The 24,897-nt window shown below is 38.0% G+C and overlaps 1 protein-coding gene across 11 annotated transcripts in view; it reads right to left on the bottom strand.

Annotated features, from left to right (window-relative positions):
- The window catches only part of NFIB (nuclear factor I B), a 245,514-nt gene that overhangs the window by 21,620 nt on the left and 198,997 nt on the right, over positions 1-24,897 (bottom strand). For 5 of the 11 annotated variants that reach the window (XM_075931560.2, XM_075931559.2, XM_075931563.2 and 2 more), the window contains 2 exons: positions 10,831-10,996; positions 6,974-7,056 (listed from right to left, as the gene is read on the bottom strand). The exons of 2 other annotated variants lie outside the window; for them this stretch is intronic. In XM_075931560.2, the coding sequence (XP_075787675.2) occupies positions 6,974-7,056; positions 10,831-10,996 (249 nt within the window). The remainder of the gene's footprint in view (positions 1-6,973; positions 7,057-10,830; positions 10,997-24,897) is intronic. 4 more of the 11 variants (XM_075931562.2, XM_075931565.2, XM_006117838.5 and 1 more) reach the window with 2 other exon arrangements.

The raw sequence follows: 24,897 nt of genomic DNA, 5'->3' as shown, positions 1-24,897 counted from the left end.
TCTATTTCATAAATGTTAATGACACACTCTATTTATTATGCACATACATCCATATAATTGTAACTATGGTTTATGTATAATATATATACATATAAATATACTGGACATGCATACATACACACAGATATACAGATGCATACATGGCCAGATCCTCAGACAGTGTAAATTGGGATAGTACCATTCATCTGCCCCACCAGATATATAAACATGCTAAATTAGAGGAGCATATGATTAATCTTCCAAGAGCCTAAAAATGCAGCAGCTGTCTTCTAAACCACTTCCCTGTGGCTTATGTTTACTGTTCCAAACTTCTGAGCAGTTTCAAGCAGCCACCATTTTGTTTTCAAAATTAACCTACCAGGGAAATGCTTCCTCTTCCCAACTCTTCATGTAGAATTTCCCCCGTATGCCTAAGATTTAGTTCTGGGCCAACAATAGCCATAGCAATATCACTTTAAAATCTGATATCTTGTGCCACTGCTGGGGTAGAAATGGTTTGGCATCTTTACTCATGGCCTGGATTAATAAAAGAGTGCCTAAAAACCTCAGTTCGGGGAGGAAGATTTCAATGGAGCAGACAATGTGGAGACAGCAGTGAAGTTGCACACTCAGGTCACCTTTGCAAGCCCAGAGGGGTTTCATAGTTCTATTAGCCCAGGTCTACACTAGAGAATTATTTCAAAATAATCCCCCTTATTTTTAAATAATAAGTGGAGTGTCCACACTACCACACCTGTTATTTCAAAGTAATGGGCTGGTTATTTCGAAATCTGTGCTCCTACTTTCCTCGGGGAACAAGTTTATTTCAAAATAGTTATTTCAGGAGTTATTATTTCTAATTCAGTGATTTCAAAATAATTTCCTACTGCAGATGTGCCCTTGATTACCGAGGGCTGAGAGGTCTATGCTTCCCACACTCTCACCTGGGAACTTCATACCAGTGAAAACAGGAGATTTCCAGCTCTGTAATGGGATACATAACACTTGCTTCTAGATTTGGACACTGGAGTTTTAATATTAAGATTTTTCTGTGTTATTTTAGGTCATTATGGATCCAGTCAAAGGCCAAAAAGCCTCAATATAATTTATAAGCACCTAAAATTATGCAAGTTGCATATGCCGTTATGCCACCTACGGATCAGAGTACAACGTACTTCACCTTCATCCTGGAACATCAAATTGAAAGGCCTTCTATAAAGAGAATGAAGGAGCGAGTGGCACAAAACAGACTGTATGCCACCCAAGGATTTCCCTTGGTCCAGAAGAAGATCTGGCTCTTCTTTTACAACAGTTCTCCTGCCACTTTATGTCACTGAAGTGGCACTAAGCAACCTGAGCCAGAGCCAAAGGTCCCACTAGTTTGCCTTTTCCCCCCCTAGACTTTTGGTAACCATGGCACCTTGGCATTTAAGCAAAGGGACCCAAGCAAAGGGATTCAAGAAGTTGTCCCAAACAAACTTTTTAGAAGCTTTCTAGAACATCTGTACATAGCTTTCCCCTCTACAATGTTTCTTATGCAGAATGGTGTGACACGCAATCAAATGTTTTAAATTCCTCTCTCACAGAATCACATATGACAAGGACATTTACAATACATTTACATTAGAGTTGCAATCCCACTACTCAATCCTTTAAATAATTTTAGGGGGTAATATTTAAACAGGCTTTATATTGTCATATTTCAATAAAATTATTACCTAATATTAATTCTGATCTCATGCCCCTTTGATCATCAGTAAAGATAAACATGCATCTGAAAAACTGAGTGAGTGGTAGGAGACTGCTATGATTTTTGTTATCTGAGAAAAGCCCATAAAGCTAAACATTTGCATACCGTCATTGTTTTGACTGAAACTTCCTTTAAATGTGTTTCCTTTCCAGCAAGCATATGTGAAAGATGACCTCTTATCCATTTACATACCTCTTTGGCAGTCATGTGATCAAGTTTTACGTCAAACTGTCAATTATGATAAGAGAGACAATAAGAACAGCCTAAGTGTTGATAACCTGTTTCCTGACTTTACTGAGAAGCTCTGTTTAAGGGTCCACTTGTGTTCTTCTTTCAGTCTTTTGCCTGAAGCAAAAGTGATGTGCATCCAAAACATTTTTAAAACAGACCCTGTTTTCAGTGGTCATTTCAGTTTACATTTTCAGTAACACATGGTATGAAGGGCCTTCCATTCTGAGCAGCATAACGCAAGAACTAAAAGGATGTATATGGAAAGAACAACTTTCTACTGCAGAAATTCCTTGAAAAGAGTAATCTTGTGGAGAGGAAACAATTAAATAGGAACAAAATGCTGCTAACAGTTTTCTAGTATGAAAATACATTTAAGATGTCTAAAGTATTTCTTATTATAGAATGGTATCATGACCTCTTAATAAATGTCAAAGCTGTGTGAAAATCATGCATAATGGATACCACACCCTTAGAGTCAAAACTCTAGTGAAATCCATGCTGTTATATTAAGTACAGTAAGGATCTGAGGAATTTAGCAGCTCAGTTATTAGCCCCAAGATTAGTTAACATACATTATAAAGTAAAGTTTTAAAGTTTAATAGTATCACAGGATGATAACTTTCTCACTAAAGACATTTGTGCTTGCCTGCATGTTTTCTTAATGAAAGAATGAAAATAATCTCCCATTTACTCTTTCTAAAAACTCAAAAGTGTTTTAAAAGTTAAATAATTATGCATGGAAACATCAAGAGCAGGCCTAGTGACTTATTTATTTACTTTTAATAAGAAGCGTACTAATTGGGAAGCCATTACATTTTACGTGCAATTAACACAAGAGAGAAATATTTTCTTCTTTTAAATAGGTAAAATCCTGGTGTTTTTGGCAGCATAAAAACTTTAGATCCTGAAGTAATTTTGATCAGATACTAAGAATCCTATTGTTCCTATTGTATTTTGTGAATTCAGTGATAAAAACTGAATGAGACCAAGGAAATACCTCCATCCTTCTATCCAGGAATCCAGAGCAGACACTGTGCGAGCTGGAAAGAAGGCAGGACGCCATCTGTCCATCCATCAGACGTCTGCCCTGTTGTCCATTAACATGGAGTTTTGAAACTGAACTCTTTTACTAATGAGTGCTGTGTTATGACTGTAGACTCCCAAGAACAAGGATTCAAATCAAACTTTGGCACAACTCCACAGAACTCAGAGGACTTCAGCTTGTTCCACAGCTAATTTTTCACTTTTTCTGTGAGTCTAGACTTGGAAACCATGAAACTCTAGTGTCTGCTACAATTCAAATATAAGCAATGTGTATATGAACTAGAGAGGGAGGGGGGGGGGAGACATAATGCAATACTGCTGTGAAGATTATCCAATCTTCCTTTTATGCAAAACTCCTATTTCAATCAACACATTTCTTAGCACAGAGATTGCAGTGTGCCAATGCAGAATTCATCTGTTCATGAAGTCACTCCACCAACTTCCCACAACAAAGTTAAGAATAAAGACCTTACTAAAATTCTAACTATAAGGTAACATTTGAACAATGATTAAATAGGAGACTTTAGATTAAGCAACATCCCCAGAAACATGAGTCCATTACTAACAGTTAACAACTTTTGCATATTGATTAATGAATTAAGGAAAACTTTTATGTTCTAATCAAGTAGCTATTAACAATTTATAATAGCCAATTTAGGGGGCTTGGGGATGGACTACTTTTTACAACAAAGCAATAAGATGCTTTATAAGCATATTTCTGATGAAGAACTGCTTATGTAGATGACTTTCTAGATGCAGTTAACATGAGAAATTTGTTGTGTTATTGTTGATTTTCAATTATGAAATACCTGGCCGTTCAAGACAATTAGAACCAGCACCAACCAATGATCACAACAAATGTATACTGCATAGATTTATAACGCTTCATCATAACTTGCCTTTCTAATTATCAATGTAGCATGCTAAGTAACATGTGTAATAGCATATTCTTCTCACTATTCAGATCTGTAAATGCAAATGCATTGCTCCCAAAGGTGCTACACACACAGACACACACACACAATATTTCCAAATTATATTCAATGCTTCCCACCATAAATGTAAGTATTCCAGCAATTTTGTGCATAAATTATTTTACTGGAAGTTTAAAAGAACTGTCATTTTATTTTGTTAAAAAGTCTATTTATAAGAGAGATTCACAAAATAACATACAGCTTAAATTTATGGTTGTTGCTATAATTTATAGAGGCTACATTATGGTTCTTTTTAAACAACAACAAAAAACTCTCAATAATATACATCAATACTTCCCATAACCTGAAAGAATAAATCTCTATAAAGCCCCTCCAACAAAGTAAAAGAACCTACCTGTGACAATATTTATTCTTAAGAGGTCAATGTGTATTAAAGGGTACAGTGAATGTTTAAAAGATCTTTCTGGAACTAAAACCACTGGCTTTCTGCTTTAGAATTTCTCTCAGCTAATATAAAATGATTGATTGCCTTTATTTCATGTACCCCTTGATTTTCCTTTTCATTCATCATGGGCTGCTTTAAACTAAATGTATTCAGAACCTGCCACAAGAAAAGTGCTCTTTTAAATTGTTGTAAAGTAATGAAAGGATGTAGTAAATCAATCTCATTTCTGCCTTACCAAAGGATAACCTTTATCTACTGAAGTCATTTAGACAATTTCTGGTGGGTTTCTTTTCTGGATAATAAACATGTGTGGCACTGTCATCTCTGAGAGCTTTTTAGGATTTAGGATGATGAAGGTAACAACTAGTTAATTCTAAATTATTTTATGTATACTGTACTTTACATATATATATATATATATATATATATATATATATATATATATATATATATATATATATATACACACATACACACACACACACACACATACACACACTGAATTACTATTTATCTAGGGCTAAAAAGCTTATTTTATGATTAAAGTTCAGTGCATGCAACAGTATCAAATATTGCCTAATATTACATATATGTAAGCACGCACACATGTATATACAATCATATGTAATTTAAAAATCAAATGCAGAATACATGGCAGATATATATTGCTATAGGGATGCTACTATATGGATGTAAAAAACTGATACTTTAAATAAACAACAAATATTGACATTATACAACTCTCTACTTTAGAATATTCAATTTACACAGTGGATTTGAATCACAACATATTTTCCAGGTTTGAAACTAACGTGTAAATGTGCATGCACAAAATGTGTAAGCTTACTTTTTTCCTGAACCTTTTGGTTACAGGTTTAATGAGACTGCTGAAATTATCCAAATTCATTCTTAAAATATATTATAAAGACAAAAAAATATACAGGATACAAGAAAATTAAGCTGGCTGTAAGTACTTTCTAGGGATTTGAAACAATTTCTATAACTTTTGAATGTTCTCGAGAACAAAAAGTATTAAATAGAATATAGAAAAACAGAGACTCAATAAATTAAAATAAAATATATTTAAATTTGTTTTGCAAATCCCAACAATAACTGGATGTCAGAGACGTAGTATAACATAGCATTTAAAATTTCACAGCCACAGTATTTCAGAAAATGTGTGCAAATGTTTTTTAAAAATAGGTTTTAACCCTATAAATCTTGAATATGTTTAAAAATACAATGAACACATACTGTACATTTGTCAAATAGAGCCATATTATAGAAATTATGACACATTTTTTACTATAGCAATCCTAGAGATGTGAATAAAGAAAAATACCAGAAAATTTAGTGATAAGCCAACAGTTGGCAAAAAACAACTGTTATGTGGTATTTTCGTAATTGTTTACAAATGTTTTCAGTTGGGACTCACTGGTTAACAAAGATGGCAAAACATCAATTATCTTGAATAAACTATCATCTATATGATTTTCTCTGAACTCTTCATGTGGTGATCTTTAATATATACATACTGCCACTTTGGCCTTGGAATGGGGGAGGTTCATATGCAGCAGTATAGCTATGTCACAACAAACTCAGAGCATGTAAGTTAAAATAAAACAGTCATGAGTATCAACTGTCGATAAGAACCCAATCCTGAGAAAAAAAACAGTATTATAAATAATAGGAACTACTTCGCACACCTTTTCTTTCTTCCATATTCAATTTTTAAATTGAAAAACATTTTACGTGGTGTGAATTTCAAACTCTTCTACTGTCAGGATCTGGGAGTAGCATATATATACCTCATAAATATATTTACATTCTAAAGTGTCTGAATTTGTGTACACTGTTACTAGCAATGTGGGATTTTTGTATTTGCATGTCCCTGCTATTGAGTGCAGCTAATTTGTATATAAGCCACCATTAATCTCGGCTGTATATTTTCACAGTTTGGGTAAACACTTCATTTGCATTAAATTTACAGCATTAATGAGATGTGAAATTTAAAATGCTACTTGAAACATAAATGATGTAGGAAACTAGAACAAAAATGTGTTTTTTATCACAAGTGAAATCAGCAAACCAATTTAAACCTTTTAAACTAGGAATGATGATGTGTGACATTGAAAGTTTGGCTTTATAACATCTTCTGGAACTAAAATGCAGAAATGTAGGCTTAAACATCTGGAAAATATGAAATCGCTTGAGAATCATAATTTATACTGTTTAATCTTTGTTAATTTTGATTGGTTTTGAAATGAATTCTTGATTTTGTCTCTTGCACACTTTACACAGGCATAGTCTTAATATCCTTTTATGAAATCTACTTTTAAGTTCTTCAAAAAGAAAGTAATTTAAAGGGGCATTATAAAAAGTTCCTTAAGGTGGCACAAATCTAAGAAACAAAAGCATTTGCTATACTGATGTTTTTAGAGGGGTTTTTGTCTTTAGCATTTCTAGTCTTCACATGACTTATTGAAACCATTAGGATCCCATTCTAATCCAAGATGTCAGTGGCAGCATTTAGAAAGGTATATTGCAAAAGCTTGTCTGTATCATTACCCCTATGTGAAACTTGCCCACCTGTTGCTGGTGTAGGAAGGATGGGTCTCTTGGGCTTAGTCCCACATATCGATTGGCTTGGGATGTGCCTGAGGCTGTGTAGGCTGATTAAGGAAGAACAAAACACATTGATAAAAAATAGCGACCTGTCATTACTATTATACTGTGCATGTACATTACAGATATGAGAGATCCAGAGTTATGATTTGCAATGTATAGGAAGTGTCTGTGGATTTCTTTTATCGGTAACGCAAAAGAAACACTGGGACAAATTCAGCCCTTAGTTGCACAGCATGTTCAATTCCCATTCACTTCAATGGAAGCTGCATGTGTGAATCTGAGGTCAGAATTAGGCTTCTAGTTAGAATAATAATTCCTCTGCTTGCAGAATTTTACGACAAGTTAAAGGAAGCACTACATTTTAAAGTGTTATGAGCCTAACTTCTGGACCTCCAATTTATATTCGTTATATTATACCAATACATATCAGTTATAATAATATAAACATCCAAATGAAATCAAAGGAGTTACATTGGTATGAGTGAGAGGAGACCTATTAATTTATATTAATTCTTCTATTTGTGAATGCTGATCACAACATTTATACATTAAAAGTGGTTAGTTATTTAAAATTGAGACCTAAAGCTTGATTTGCTTATGTGGCATGAAATTAATCTTTACAGTTCTGTGAAAGAAGAATACAATGTGATCGGCACTAACCAGAGAAGGGTGTTAACTTTTGCAGAGCAGCATAATATTCAACATTCAAGGTATTTTAAACTCCATAAAATGGCTTTCACTTGGAGGCGATTTCAGTAAAATTTCTGTCTTTTGTGGTGCAGAACCAGAAAAATAGGTAGAGGAATCCAGGTGGCTCGAGAGATTGGTAAAGAGAAATGGAACCGATCAATTGTGACTAAAAGTCATTACCCTCTCATGGTGCTTAGTGACTTATGTGATCTCACTCTACTTCATTTTGTGCAGAGGACCAGACTGCAACAATCATCATTTCTACTGGCACCTTTGCTGGTGGTCAAAGCAGAGCTGCCAAAATGGAATGGATATGAAGACTCAGAATGGAAAGAGGAAGTTGGGTACAAGTTTTTAGATAATTGGCTGTTTGATGTTAAAATTATACAGGAAAAACAAAATCTTTCTGAATTTCTGAGGATTTTTATCATGGCTTTTTAATAGCAAACACCTTTCACTAAGAGATTGCTATAAAAATGGTTCAGATATTAGAAATAAATCATGGTTCCAGAGCTAGAGTTCTTTTTCAGAAATGTTATCTACGTCTGTTTTCTGTCTAGTTCTGAACAATTCATTTCTTGCATTTCAGAATAAAGTCAGTGTTAATCAATTGCTTTAATATGCCAAATAGATTGAAACTGACTAAGCAGCAACAATGACAGCACTTACATTATGTTAAGCAGTATCTGCAGCAAATTATTGTCCAAATACAACATTTTGTCTTTTTATAATTGATTGCCTATTAAAAATAAATTTGCAATATAGGACCAAATTCTCAAGATCAGTGTCAGCTTTATGTATTTCCAACAGCAGGATACCTGCCTTCAATTTTTGTTTCTTTTGTTTTCTGGTTACTGGAAAATTTTCATTTGTGCATGTAATGTTCTGTGCTACCACTTGTAAATACAATTTGCACACTATAATGGAATGTGCACTCAAAGACTTTTCATGTACATGCACTAGTGATAGAGATGTTCTGCATGCAGAAAGATGTCTCATATCAAAGTACCTATAAAAGATGTAGGTGCTCAAGTTCCACTGAAATTCAGAAAAATGGAGTACTAATTTGTTTAGGCTCTTTTGAAAATCCCAGGCTTCACCCTTAATTGCCTGTATAAATATTAATGCACAAACAAGGTTGGTTTCCTTCTAAAAAAAACTCCTTGAGTAGGCCATAATGCAGGCAGGTAGAGTGCAAGTTTCTTCCTGCAACTCTGATATCATATTTGATCTCCCTGCCATTCCAGGCCATGGTCTCTCTTGAGCACAGATAAGACAATAGTGCCACATTGTATGATTTTGATAAACAAGAACTAGGATGAAACTACCAATAATCCAAACCAAATTTGGATGGAGGTTCCTCTCCCACCCTGAGGTAAATGGCTACAGTATTAACTTATTGTCTGCCACTGATTATATCAGAAATAGCAGCACCTCAAAGGAGCACAATTTGCACCATAAACCAGCAAGAAGTGTGTTAATCCACTCCTACATTTAGAGTTCCAGAAGCCTCTTTTGCTATCCCAATAGAATAGCTAAAATATTTCCATAATCAATTATTAATCAGTTTATAATTAAACAGTGATGTTTTACCCAGATTATCTTTAGGATTTAGTTATTTCCTTTTGTAATACATTTTATTCAATTTTTCCTTTATGTGTTACTTGCTCAGGGTATAGCTAGACTGTGGGGGGGTTTCGGGATACCAGAGGTATCCTGAAAAAACTCCGCCGCGTCCAGGGAATGTGTTTGCTCTTCTGCTTTTTTTGCAGAAGACCAAATGCGCTCTTTTGGAAGCCCCTGTATTTCTCATTACACAAGGAAGAAGGGAGCTTTTGAAAGAGGGTTTTTTGTTTTGTTTTTTAAAATTTGGCCCAGTCTAGACAGGCCAAATTAGGAAAAGCCTCTTCCGACAAAAGTATTGGAAAAAGATACGCAACATACGGTGCACATGTTATATATCTTTTTCCAATGGATCCTCACAGTCTAGGTGTAACCTCAAACTCATTTGAATCTCTATTTTAATTTACAAAATAAGAGCTTAAAATAACAAATATCTTTAAGAATACTATTTAAATACTTGTTTAATTATAATCCAATGTCTAGAGACCACACTCTAAAATGATCCATTTTCATGTAACTGATCCTACAGAAATCCTTCTTCTTTTATGCCTGCTACATACTTTTGTTTGTTTGGTTTGGCTTAAACATAGTTTAGGCTCTAAGTACCCCTTGGAAGATAGACATTTCAGCTCAGAGATCTTCTTTTCTAAGCAGTCTGATCAGGCCTATTTTCTAAAAATGTTACCAGTAGTCTGTATTAAGTAATGTTGGCCCTCTATACACCTAAAAAGGTCAGGAACAATATGTACCCAACTTTGTTAACGAAAGTGTAGAAAGCTAGATAAAAATTAACCCTTTGCATATCATTGGTCATGAAATGCTTAAACAAGATAGAAATGAGCAAATGACATTAGCATGTACATTTGCACATACTTCCAGGGTTGCAATTCCATTGAAGATAATAGGATATATAATATGGTGCTGAGCATGTTGTACAAAGATGCGCAAACTTTCCAGGCATTAAAAAAGAATATGTAATTAAGCCAACCCTTGCAGAATCAAGGGCAGTGAATTAAAATGTCCTTTTCTGTATGCCGCATCTTTTTTTAAAGCTACACAACCTATATAAACATGCAATGATCATAGCTCTGATTCAGTATGCTTTGTAACAAAGATTGATTTCTGTAGGAAAGCTCATTGAGGAGCAATTATCTAATCTCTTTTTGGAATCCAAGTGTCGGTGATTTGAAACCTTGCAGTCTGAATGTGCTTCTCAATGTCATTACAATGTCCACCTTTGATGAACAATCATGTTTCATTTTTTCTCAGTGGGTGGTGCTCAAACAGATATGCTTTCCCCTTAATATTTTTGTTGTCATGTAATAAACATCAATTCAAATAATATGATGATATGACTAAAATTTGAGAAGGAAAAGCTTTGTGGTCAGTATAAATCATGAGCATCCACCTGGTCAAATAGTAGGAAAAGGCACCTTTTTTGGCCTTAATTTGAAATTATATTGAATCTTCGATGGACATTTTTTGTTTCCTAGAGAAATACTTACTGGTTGCTGTAGGTGAAGATGCCTCACCTTCAGTGGATGTAGTGATGGGTTTAGTATCTGTCATGGTCAGAGTCACAGGTCTCACCGCACTGTGATGGGGAGAGGGTGCCAAAACTGGAGTAAAATGGCCAGGCACTTTTCCTACTACTTGACCACTGCTGTTAGGCTACAAAACAAAACCAAAAGAATGCCTTGTGAAATATACACATTGTGTATTTTTAAAAATCTACCAACGTCTCTTAGCGTTTTGTAGAACATTCATCACTGCAGTATCTATGTGCCAGATTCTGTAATAGTTATAAACTAATGTAGCTATTTATATATAGTATACTTAGCAGATAGCAGACTAGGCCTCATACATGTGATTCACAGTAACCTTCTGATCAGTTATATTCTGTTCTTGTTATGATTTTCATCAACATATTTTATAATAATAGTGCTGCTTACATAGTAGGGTTCAGTTGGCCAAACACGGAGCCTAAAGCACTTAATAAAAACATATATTAACACTGCAAAAACTGCCTTAGCATAGGCCAGTATTCTGGCTGGCTTGGGAATGTATGCAGAACAAGCAAACAGCTGTTTGTTCTCTGCACATGCCTGAAGTCTGACTAATAAAAGCAGGGAAGGTTGCATAGGAGGCCAGAGAAAGAGGCGCTAAAATGTTTAGATGCAGCCATCTGGCCCCAGCCCGACCAGAATATGTCCCTTTCACACAAGATGTGAAAACTGTGAATTCTGTACATTTCAGGAGTATTGTGAGCCAAATCAACTCTTTTCACAAACTGACATACAAGATGTACAAGAAATAGTGTGTATTTAGATCTATGACACAAACAGTGTCAAATTACCTTCAGCATACACATATATGACAGTATGATCTATTAACCTGTGGAATAGTCTTCCAAGGCAGCCTTTTCCTCTCAGTCTTTTAAAATTAGAATGGCTAAATAAACAATAGTGAATATTGACTGGATAAATATGTACAAGTGGAGACCAATTCTGTATGGACAAGAAAGTTCATTAGTTGACATAATAGGTTATTTCTATCCCTAAATGCTATTGTTCTATGATGAAAACCAACAGGAAAATTTCTCTCTTAACAGGACCATTTTGTACTTTCATGTAGCAAGGCTATAGGATAAAAGATGATCTGACATACAGTTCTATAACATCTATCTACTACAGGACTTATTGTGATATGTGGGCATTCACTAATCGGAAAATAGACACAATTATGTATACTGTTAATGTCAGATCTAAAAACAGTTTCAAATTAAGGAGACAATAACAGTTCATGGCGATGAAAGGTTCATTTGAACTGAAAACACATTGTTGGTATTCCATATATTTTCTCTATTCTATGAAACTTTCAACAACTGGATAGGTCTTTGTTTTCCTACAAATCATTCAACCCCTGAAATACAAACTTTAAAGGAAAAAGAGTCATGGCATTAATAAATACAAGACAATATACATTCAATACATAATGGCGTGGTATAAAGGTTTAATCGTCATCTGCTTGGATAATGACATTACTTATAAACTGTAAACACATAAATAAGTTATGTAGGTCTTTCCACCAGTACCAATAAAAGCTTAATATCACATCACACCATCATACATTCTGTACATGTCATATTTTATTAATACCCCATTTTAGCAATATTTCTGATCGTTTTATTTTTATTGTTGCTATTTTAAATATCCCTTGCCTTTGAAATCAGGAGTCATAAATCCAAAAGTACAAGCCTTGGAGATAAAGGAAAACTGTAGCTAACAGATTTTCAGAAACCACTAAAATATCTCAAATAGATTTCCCATCTATAATTTTTCAGGACTTAAACACTGGGATGTCCCCAGAATCATGCATAACAACACACTGTAAAGTAGGTTTTTATAAGCTATTTTTAGCTCCAAGAGATTGCAATATATCAGATTTTAAAAGAGCTGAGGGTTGAATAGAGTAATTTTGATAGGAAAATTCATATTTATGTAGAAAAGAAAAAAGTATCTGGCTGCTGCACTACAGTTTGGATTATTTCCGTTAGTTCGAACTAACTTTGTAGTGTAGACATACCCCTAGAAGTTTTACCTGGCATTTCTTGTGTCCTTAATTCAATTAATTTTCGTTTTTGGGAAATGAAATGAAAATGTACATGCTTCATTTTAAATCATTGCTCTGGGTGGGGCTGGGGATGAAGGGTTCAGTATGCAGGCTGCCTTGGAGATCGAGAACTACTCCCGCCCTCCCGCACTACAGCAGATTGGGGCCAGGTGAGAAGCACCTCTCCGTGGGCACCGTAGCGCCAGCGAGCACAGCCAGGGAAGGGGTTCACCTTCCCTGGCTGAGGCAGGTCCAGGTTTATCTGTCCTTTGCTCTCCACAGCCAGACCAAGGAATGCAGCAAACTGTGCACTTTCTCCTGGCTCCCTGAGGAAGGGGAACAGCCAGCAATGTTCCTGTACGAATGAGGAGAGGGGGAAAGATTCATCCTCCCTAAAGGCTGCCTAGAGGTGGGAGGCTCAGAGCTAGGGCAGTCCCAGACAGCATGGGGGGAAAACACCCAGCAAACCCACTTCACCTGCCTGGTGATTCTGGCTCTTTTCAGTATGTATTTTGGGGAAGAAATCTCATTCCAGGCCCACCCCATTTTCCTGGCACAACCAATACTTCACCTTGTTTTAAGTTATGTTAAGAGGAAGCAATGTATCGAATTTGGTGGTCCTAGCTCTTAACATTTAGGGGGTGTTTTTGGACAGACAGACAAACATACAGACAAACTCTCTCAAGTATATGGTAGATACCAAAGTAATAAATGCCATTGGACAATGTGTGATACCTGAAACATTTCATGATCATTCATAACTCATAAAACCACACAAAGGTTGTAAAATAAGCTTGTCTCTGAAGACTGAAAATTCTTTTAATCGCACATTGTCCATTATGAAGAATTAGGTTTTTAATTTTTTTCTTTTTAAAAGTTTGTAAAAGAGGTCAAATATACTCAGTTATATGTGGACTGTGCATATTGCCTGATGGTCTCATGGACAGGATTAATGTAGCTTGAGTTCTTTCAGTGGTTATTGGGTGGAGTTGGAGATCTGAAGGAAGCAGAGTTACATTTTCGGACTTAACAACAAGGAGTCTGGTGGCACATTACAGACTAACAATTTCATTATGGCATAAGCTTTCGTGATCTCCCATCTTTGTATCCATCCTGTTTCCTTTGTCTTTTACTTCATGCATCTGATGAAGTGAGTTGCAGCTCACAAAAGCTTATGCCATAATAAAATTGTTAAAAGTTCCTTGTTGTTTTTGCTGAAACAGACTAATACAGCTACCCCTGAAACCTTTTAGGACCCAGTTTCTGTTATGTATTGAAGAATTAAAAAGAAACTGCTTAATTTGCCTACCAAAAGTCATTCACATTTAGTATTAAAAAGAATTCCTAGGAATTTATGATTAAAACAGCGAGTGTCATCCAAAAGAAGCTCAGCATGCAAAACCAGACTCAACTTAATTAAATGGACACAGCTGGAGTCCAGCACAATATGCAACAATGTATCACCTTTTACTGTTCCCTAGTGATTCTGGTCAACAGGAATGCAGCAGCTCATATGGACTCCAGCTTAGTCTTTGTGCAGATGGTCCAAAGAAAATGAACCCTTTCTTTGCTGAATTAAACAATGTGCAAAGCACATATTTAATATTTATTCTCCAATAAGTAATAATATACCTAGATGACACAAAAATGCCACAACACACATCCCACACCCACCAGTCAATTAAGAAGGAAATCTACACAGCGAGCAGCAGCCCTCACCAATGAATCTTACAGCTTAGACTAGTGATAGGGGAGAGAGTGGACTTCAGAGCCCAAACTCCAGCCCCAGCCTGAAAGTCTAGTTAACTACTGCACCGTAACTCAAGACCTCTGAGCCCAAGTCGACCAGCATTCTGAGACTTACAGTCACAGGGAGCAAGTAGACTTATCCACTGAAATCAACTGGAGATTTGCCATTGACATCAGTGAAGCTGACATTGAACCGTAACAATTCTAAGTAACGTTCTATTTTTTCTTATAAAATTCTCAAGTGGCAAATATTGCCCATAACTGGGTGTGTAATATATACAGATGCTAATGCAGGCCCAATGAAATGCAAGCTGAAGCTCTGTATTGTTCAACAGGGGAAACAAAGCCTCCAAATTAGGAAAAGCTGAAACTTTTTGTCAAGTATTTTTCACACTGGTTTTTTTTTTCAGTCAGATGTTTTTTCCAAAATGTTAGACACTAAGAACATTTCATTTACAAGCAATAATAACTGATTTACATGTCTCTTTATAACTTTATTTTGCTAGGGTATGTTGTTGTCTGGCAACAAAGAGAATAAAAAATTTGCTACATGACTGTTCAGAACCAGTGTGAGCATCTGACCTCTTTTTTTACTTATTTAAAGTTTGGTCTAATCTTAGTTGCAGGTAAGTGCCTGATCATATAGGGTTTATTTATACCATTCTTCATTAATAATATAGGTAGGACTTCCCTGCTTTGGCACCCTTGGGACCTGACCAGTCCCGAATGAAGGAGTTTGCAGAACCAGAGGCGGTCAATGTCACCTCCTCTGTTGCCAGACTCGGGGGTTTCCTGGGACTATGGGGGGATGCCTGCCACCCAGATGCCGGACTCCACTCCTTGACCACCAGCCCCTCCTCCCAGGCTCCTCTTACAGCCACTGACTCTGCTCCTGACTCCAGCCACCAGGCTCTTCTCCTGGCCATAGCCAGGCTCCCTGCCCTGGGCTACCAAAATGGCTCTGTTTCTGGCCAACCTTTGCTCCTGGCTGCTGCCCCAGCTCCCTGTCACTAGCTCAGATCTGCTCCCAGCCCTTCTGGTCCCCCAGCCAACCAGAAAGTCCTGAACCAGAGAGTTTGAACCTGTATCTGAAAAATCTCAGATAAGAATTAAGGATCATTGTCTGATAATTAAGGAGCTCTGTCTCACAGAAATATATATGGAGAGAACAATTTTTTAAAACTTGTTTTTGCTGGAGGTATTACTGCTAAAATCTACTACCAGGGTCAGATAGGAAAAATAAAGCAAGTGTAGTCTTACAAGTTCTGTCCACAACCAAAACCCACCCATTTGTGATGTCAAAATATGATGCAATTTATTAGCATGCCTATTGTTTTCTTTCATGCTGTGATACGCAGTAAAAAAAGTTTAACAACATTTATGTTTAAATTATCGTAATTAGGTTTCAGAGTTAACACCTTAAGATAAACAAGTCACTCATAGTATTCTCAAAACTATTGTTTCAGCCTGTCAGCAGGCTTACACTGACATCACTACATTATTTTACACTGAGTTAACATTTTTAAGGTTCTCTTTTCAACACTAATAGCATTTGAAGAAGTCATCTGAAGAAGTGGGTTGTGCCCATGAAAGCTCATGATAACATGTTTTGTTAGTCTTTGAAGTGCTACTAGACTATTTGTTGTTGTTTAAGTTTTTCCTGTTACAGACTAACTCAGCTACTCCTCTGAAGCATTTTAAATGAAAGTTTAGCGCCTGTAGCACAAATTAGCAGCTATCACACAAGGATATTGGCTCACCAAAGCTGCTGCATTGCAAACAGCCTTGTCTAACCTTGTCCATCTTGACTTTCTATTGCTAATAATGTTCTTGTCAGGTACATTTGCTTTTCCTTCAATTAAAAATTGTTATACATTCTCTGCTGTGAATTTTAAGCCCACTGAGATGGCAGGATTCAGAGGCTTCTTCATTTAGGGTCTCTTGGCACAAATCACACTATATAGTCACAAATTCAATAGCCTGATAAATATTTGACCTCCATAAAAAGGCTTGTGCAAACTGTTTTTATTTTGATTCTTTCACAGTTCTACCAAAAATCTAGTTTGCAAGAGTTTTTGTACCACCATATTGAAAGCCCGCTATTACTGCAAACTTATTTATTTGAACTGAAGATGAGTTGAGCCAAGGAGCATTCAAAGTATTTGTGCTACACCATTCAATAGATCCACAATTTTAATTTGTTGGTTTTTAACAGACAGAGGGTATGTCTACACTACAGCGCTAATTCGAACTAAACTAATTCAAATTAGCGCAGCTAGACTTAAAAACTAGTTCAAATTAGCATTTTGCTAATTCGAACTAGCATGTCCACACAGAGTGGACCCTGAACAGAGGTTAAGGATGGCCGGAAGCAGTGCCGGCAGGGCATCAGATGAGGACTGAGTGCGTGGAGCTGCTGTCTCAGGCTAGCCGAGGGCTGTGCTTAAAGTGACCCGACCCCCACCCTGGACAGGAAGTTCTCAGGGTTCCCCGCTTGCAAAGCAGTCCTGGCTTGGAGTGCCCTGAGTGCCCACATGCGGAACATCACAGCACTTGGCCATCAGCCTGGCTGCACTTGCCGCAGGCTGCCATCCGGGGGGAGGGGGCAATCAGGGGGCTGCAGGAGAACTTCCACCCCCAGAAGCCCGCAGAGCCAGCCCAGTCCTCCCCATCGGGGGCGCGTACCCCATTCCTCCCTCACCTCCTTCCACTTACCCTTCCCTAGCCCCCCTTCCTGATGTACAAAATAAAGAAAACGTGTGGTCAAAAATAGAATCTCTCTTTATTGAACAAAACTGGGGGAGACTGGGAAAAAGAGGTGGGAGAGGGGAAGAGAGATGCTGGGAGAGGGGAGGGCAACTAAAATGATCAGGGGTTGGGAACAGGTCCCATATGAAGAGAGGCTAAAGAGACTGGGACTTTTCAGCTTAGAGAAGAGGAGACGGAGGGGGGATATGATAGAGGTCTATAAAAGCAAGAGTGGTGTGGAGAGGGTGCATAAAGAAAAAATCTCCATTAGTTCCCATAAAGAAGGACTAGAGGACACCAAAGGAAAGGAATGGGTAGCAGGCTTCAAACTAGTAACAGAAAGTTCTTCTTCACAAAGCAAAGAGAGAGTCAACCTGTGGAACTCCTTGCTGCAGGAGGCTGTGAAGGCTAGAACTAGAACAGAGTTTAAAGAGAAGTTGGGTCCATGGAGTGGTATTAGCCAGGGGGTAGAAAAGGTGTCCCTGCCCAAAGTTTGTGGAAGGCTGGAGATGGATGGCACGAGACAAATGGCTTGGTCACTGTCTTTGGTCCATCCCCTCTAGGGTACCTAGGGTTGGCTGCTGTCGGCAGACAGACTACTGGACTAGATGGACCTTTGGTCTGACCCAGGTCGGCCATTCTAAGCTCAGGGCTCAGGGTCGGGGGTCTCAGTGGACCACCTTGATTTTCATGCAAACCTGCTCCTGGGTGGCCAGGCTGGCAGCTCTCCTGCCCTAGACGGCCACTTTCCTGTGTCTAGTGCGGAGTTCGTGGACAAGGTCCACGATGTCTGCACTAGACCAGGCGGGTGCCCACCTCTTGCGGTCCTGGCCAGGCTCCCGAGAGCCGCCAGCCTGGTCCCAGGAAGAGGCGGAGGGCTGGGGGACATCGGGTGGCTGGCTCATGGCGTGCCAGGTGCAGGGTCCATGCCCCTTTAAGGGCTCCGGGGCCGGGAGGGGGGCATACGAGTTTCCCTGGTGGTGCCCAGAGTGGCCACCAGGGAAAGCTGGGGAGGGCTAGCCTCCCACTAGTTCGAATTAAGGGGCTACACAGCCCTTAATTCGAACTAGTAAGTTGGAACTAGGCTTAGTCCTCGTGCAATGAGGTTTACCTAGTTCGAACTAAGCGCTCTGCTAGTTCGAATTAAGTTCGAACTAGCGGAGCGCTAGTGTAGCGCCTATGAAAGTTAATTCGATCTAACGTCTGTTAGTTCGAATTAACTTTGTAGTGTAGACATACCCAGAGTTATTTCCAGGTGCCAACACAACTTCTTTTGCAGTAGTAGAAAATTATTCCAAAAGAAGATTCTAATTATTTAATATTTTACATAAACATACTGCAAACATCAACCGGAATAATGAAAAGGTCCCTGTGTTATTTCAGATGAGTTCTACTTGATGTCACTGGAATAAATGACAGCCTACATAATACAGCAATTGCTAACAGTGCTCTCCACATGTAAACTCAAATTTGCCAAACATCTGACTGTTGGTACTATTTAAATATGCATTTGCCCCTAGTTCCATACCAAAATCTGAATAGAAATTTAAATTTGCATTTATGAAGGTCACATCTATAACTCAAAACCTTCCAAAATTGGGATGCTGATTTCCAGTACAGGAATTTTATCCAGAGTCTAATAGTCAGTAATTAATGCCATCTTCCTTTCATACAGAATCTCACAGAATTCCCCAAATGCAAATTTAATCATAGAATCACAGAACACTAGAACTACAAGGGACTCCGAGAGGTCATTGAGCCAGTCCCCTGCCCTCACTGCCAATGTTTAATAACATTGAAGGCCTTTCTTCTATTAGAGGACGTATTTTCTCTGCTTTATCTCAGTTTCTGGATGCAAAAGTGACTGGCCTTTCAATCCCACATTAAAATCATAAGATATGGCCACGCCTGAACCTATCAGTCAGGGAACACAGCCTAACAGCAGGTCTAATTTAGGATGAATGTACATTAATGTGCTCACAGATACAAGATACCAAATGTCTTTTCAGTAGAAACCCAAGCAAAAATTCCTTTTTAAATAACTGTATCCTTGGGATTATAACCGAACAGAAGATAGGTGGAAACATTCCAAAGTAATGAATTAGGGATACAAAAAATCTTAATTCCATGACCTTCAGAGATATGGGCACTTTGGAAACCACTTTTAGGTATCTTAGAAAGAGACTTTCAGCTTTTCATATATATTATTTGACTCACGCAAATGATTGAGTCTGAAGAACAATACATACCTCATTTTTCATCTGCATTCCAAACAAAAACTCAACAGAATAACCAGGCTTCTCAGATGTGTTGCCTCATGAGTACTTTTATAAATATAATATCCAAATAACTGTGTGATCCCTGTCATAACTGATCCATTATGCTTTTTACATAGAGTTGGAGTACTGGCCATTCTACAAGGAAACATTCTAAGGAAACTGCCCTTTTTAATGGTCTGGCACAGACAGTACATTCATGAACACTAATGCAAAGCCCTTGGACAGAAAAATTTGCAAGACTTGATTCCATTTACTGATAAGCTTCTGACAGAGCCATTTTGCAAACTTATGTTTCTCTGCTATGCATACAAAAGGACCCTTTATTAAAAACTGGATATTGGCTACAGCCGTTCAGCAGTTTATACTTATTTTATAGTCTATGTTGATGGACCAGCGCTAGTCTGCTCTGGAATACACACAATGGATGCCGTCTCTTCCTAAAATGCTGTAAGTGAAAGGAAATGGTTCTTCTGTTCCTTTTTTTATGCATATGGCACAGACCTCACCTTGCAAAATGTTAAGGCTTTTTCAATCAGGTCATACTAATGTTCTATTCTGTCACCCCTCCTGGTCAACTTATATGTGAACTCAACAGGAAGTTGTGAGATGAAATGGCTGCAACACCATTGCCACATGGTAGACACAGCCACAAGTCTCCATTTCATCAGTCTGAGATGGCATTGTATGTTTACTTTCCTGGTGATCTCCTGAATGTGAGAAAGTGGTTATGCTAAAGGACTGAAGGAAAGGATCTTGAAGGGATGGTATCTTCTCAAGGAAAAATGACCAGTGTTTGTTCAAGAGGTGTACAATTATGTGTAAGACCCCAATTTGGAACTGGAACTGCAGGCTAAATCAGTGCCAAGAACATCCTTTTCCATCTATATCTGGTAATACATGCATAATCAGTTCTCTCATATTCGGGTCTTGCTATAGTCATCCAAGCCTTTGTGACCATCCAAATGGATTAATTAAATGCATTCTACAGGAAGCTAACCTGGAGACCTCACACAAAAGCTTCAACTGATTTAGCATGCATCTGCCTGTCTGTGCTAGAGTTAGCTTAGAAAACTTGTTAAAACAGTTCTTAGCTAACAACATTGCCTCCTTATTACTTTCTGAGAGCAATCTGAGTGTTGAATTTTATCTATAAAGGCTTGAATCAAGACTGTCTGAGATAGAGCCTCTCTCCCTTTGCACTGCGATCGGAGCTATGACCAGTTGGAGCACTTGAGGTATCAATGCCCAGATTTAAATATCACAGGGCTAGACAGTTGCAGGTATTCGAGATGAGGACACCTCAACCTGGAATATAGTTTTCCCAGTGGTCGTGACAAAGCCTGAATTCACTGATATTTAGGATACAGAGCAAGTTCCAACTCTATTCAGATATTTGTCTTAAAAGCTGTCAGATGTGTGTTTATAGTATAAGAAAGGGCAGTCTCTTTGAAGATATCATAGAAAAAAATCATCGTAGAACACTAGAACTGGAAAGGACTTCAATAGGTTATCGAGTCCAGTCCTCTGCCCTCATGGCAGGACCCAGTACCATCTAGACCATCCCTGATGGATGTCTATCTAACCTGCTCTTAAATATCTCCAGAGATGGAGATTCCACAACCTTCCTAGGAAATTTATTTCAGTGTTTAATCACTCTGACAGAAAGTATTTCCTAATGTCCAACCTAAACCTACGTTGCTGCAGTTTAAGCCCATTGCTTCTTGTCCTATCCTCAGAGGCTAAGGAGAACAGTTTTTTAAACATTTTGATTTGGTTTAAACTATATCTGTTGGGTTAAATGCATACGTGCATTGAAGAAACTTACAATCTGATGCTTTTTAAAAACTAAAGATAAGTAAAGTTATAAAAAATACTAACTTAAAATTACAAATGAAATATTTAAACTGCTTGTCACCAGATTTTTGGGGGGACCTTAGATATTGCCCAATATTTTACAGTTACCTCCCAATTATAATTAAAAATATCACACTACTTTTTTTCCTTCAGAAAAGAAAAGACTGTCTTGAGAAAAGAAAGACTGATTAAAATGTTCAAGAAAATTCAAATTTCTTAGCTATCAGTAAAGAAAAATCCAAAAAACCCACAAGAACACACTCTTCTTTTATTGATCTATTCTGTTACAGTTCTGTTTGGAACAACAGTAAATCCTTTAACCAGCCCAAATGGAGACTAAGAAGATCTGAGCCAAACAAGATAACATCCTTGCTGCTAACTTGCTGGCAGTCATACACTGAAGAATCGCAAAGCACTCGTCCTTAACAATATGCCTATCTTTTATTAAACAAAGAAAGAATATTCCAAGCAATTAAAACAGGCAGCCTTACCAACTTCCAGAAGCTGCTCTTCTCTAGAAGCTCAGAGGTCACTGTCTTCACACAAAGCCAGAACCATTAATTAAATAAACACATTGGCAAATCAGCACAAGTATCACCTTTTACTGCTGCCAGGAACTTCTAGCCAATAAGATGACAGCAGTTTAGTGCAAGTGTAAGGCGGTTTACTCACTTACTGAGATCTGAACTCATTGCCAGTTTACCAAAAAATACAGTTGAGGTTTTACTAGCAGTAAATAGTGCCCTTCATAATCCAGACCGTACGTGAGTCATTTCCTTTCTATATTCCTGTTTAGCTTTGATTTCTCAATCCATGAGTTCAGTCTGGATGAGAATGACAGCAGGGTTTTCTCTTTCTAGGGTCCTTAGCTGTGGAACTCTCTAACAAGAGAGGTCTGCAAAGGTACGGCTATACTGCAATACAACACGAATGCCTGGCCCATTCCTCTGACTCAGGCTCATGGGGCTTGGACTGGAGAGCTATAAAATTGCAATACAGATATCTGGAGTTGGTCTAAAATCCGGCACCTTGTCAGGTCCTAGAGCCCAGGCTCGTCTAGCCCAATCCCAGCTGTACCTCCCTGCAGACCGGATGCTCTTTGGAAGCATTCTCCTTCACTGTTTTCTTTGTTGTCATTTTTCTCTTTTATATCTATTAGTGCCTCTATATTATTTTTTATGCTAATTTACAAATTGTTCCCTCTTGCCTATTGGGATGGCTTATCCATTTTACTGGGTTGCACAGATCATTTTCCTCTGCTTTGTGAACTGCCCAGAATAGTTCCAACTGGATCTTTCATACAAAGCATTATATTTTCATTCATTTAATCATATGATACTCGGGATTATAAATGCATTTTAAATATGGTAAAAATAAGGTCTGAGTGTATATACACAAACTAAGATTATCAAAGGCATCTAGAGCAGGGGTGGACAAATTCCGCCTGCAGGCCAGATCCTGTCTGCAAGGTTCGTTCCTGGCCGGGCCCCACCACTATGTTTACCTGCGCTTTTGCAGGTATTGGACGTTGGTTGCAACTCATCATTCGCCACCAAAGCGAGCGGCATGAAGCAGTGTCCCATCCACACTACTTCCTACACTTTATTGGCCATGAACAGCAATCTGCAGCCAATGACAGTTGTGATCATCTGATCCCTGCAAAAGCACAAGTAACCATAGTGGTGACAGCCTGCCAGGGACTAACTCTGGTGGTCCGCCACTTTTTATTGCCCACCCTTGATTTAGAGGACAGAATGCCCACGTTTAGAACATAAGAACGGCCATACTGGCTCAGACCAAAGGTCCATCTAGCCCAGTATCCTGTCTGTCGACAGTGTCCAATTAATTTCCCATTAATTGATTTTTAATGGGAAATGAGTATTCAAATGTCCATGCCTTGAACGCACATAGATATACTACAGATTAGATAGAGGTGGATTGGTTCAAGTTTTTTGTAAAGATATGGAGGGAGTAGCACCCTGTCAGAATAGGCATGCACAGTCATGTGTGTCCCAAACCAGGGGTGGGCAATAACTTTTGCAGGGGGCGCCACTTAATGATTTTTGGTAGGTAGTCATGGGCAGGCTCCACCCCAAAAGGGACAGGCCCTCGGGTTAAAGGGGTGGGGCTTGGGGCTAGGCTCCCCCCAGAGTTGTCTGGGGCCAGAGGCTTTGAATTAAATATATAGCAAAGGGCTCATAGCTCCAGACCCTGCTGCTCCTACGCTGCCTGGCAGCCACCTGGGGTTACTATGGGTGTTAAAAGGGCTCACAGCTATGGCTTCTGCCGGGGTACCATTGTGACTGGGAGCGGGGAGTCATTTAAATAGGATCTGGCTGCCTGAGCCACTGCCTGGAAATTCAGTGCCACGGATAGCACGCTATAAATTGAAAGCAGCCCGATGCAGTCCGTAGGCCAGGTAAAAGCGTTAGGCGGGCTGGATCCGGCCGTCAGGCTACATCTTGCCTTGCCCAGCCCTTAAAAAAAAGGTCAAAAAGAATTTTTAAAAAACTGTTGCTTAGTAAAATTGCATATTTAACTACAGGTCAAGAAGAACTGGAAATCTGGGGATATTTTAGAGTTACCTGTTGGAGGTAAGGCGTGCTTAGTGGAAACTTCATTTTATGTTCAACATATTTATCTATCTACTCTGCAGCCACAGTAGATGATAAAAAGCACATAGGAGTTTAATAATGAGATTAGGAGTCTTGGCTCTCTTTTCTGTTTAGATACTTCATGTTGCATCATTTTTTACTACAGCTACAGGGACTGTCTGAACTTCCTGACTGTTCATCACACATAATTTGGAGCATTTACTATTATGTCAAAAAAACCTGTCCTGCCTTCCTCTGTGGAAACTTATGGGAGCTCTATATTTTTAAACTAATTTTACTTAAAATATTCCATTGAATAGAATGACTGTCTCACTATAATGGGTACAGCAGTAACGTAATTAATCTCAAAATTGCTGTGGGGAGTACAAGGAATCTCAGTTGCTTGTCGTAACAATCTAAATTAGTGTATTACTGAAAGATGTTGGGTAGGAACATTTCATTATAGGTAAATGCTGTCAAGATATCCATTATTTCTATTTCTAAAGCTGAAAATAAGACTATCATCATAGTTTTCCTTTTGAAATCCAAATGAATATGTTTGGAAGTGGAAAAATGTAATTTAATTTGATGTGGTATTTCTACAGATGCAGCTTTGCATTTTCTAATAATTAAATTTGTTAGAATAAAAATTCATGTTTTATTTAGAAATGAAAAACCAGTTTGGCTCAAAGCATGCCATTGTATCAGAACAATTCTCTTTTGTCACTGAAACTTC

Source organism: Pelodiscus sinensis, chromosome 6, assembly GCF_052426305.1.
Source record: "Pelodiscus sinensis isolate ZL-2025 chromosome 6, ASM5242630v1, whole genome shotgun sequence".
Taxonomy (NCBI): domain Eukaryota; kingdom Metazoa; phylum Chordata; order Testudines; family Trionychidae; genus Pelodiscus; species Pelodiscus sinensis.
This window is presented reverse-complemented; position numbering and strand designations above follow the sequence as displayed.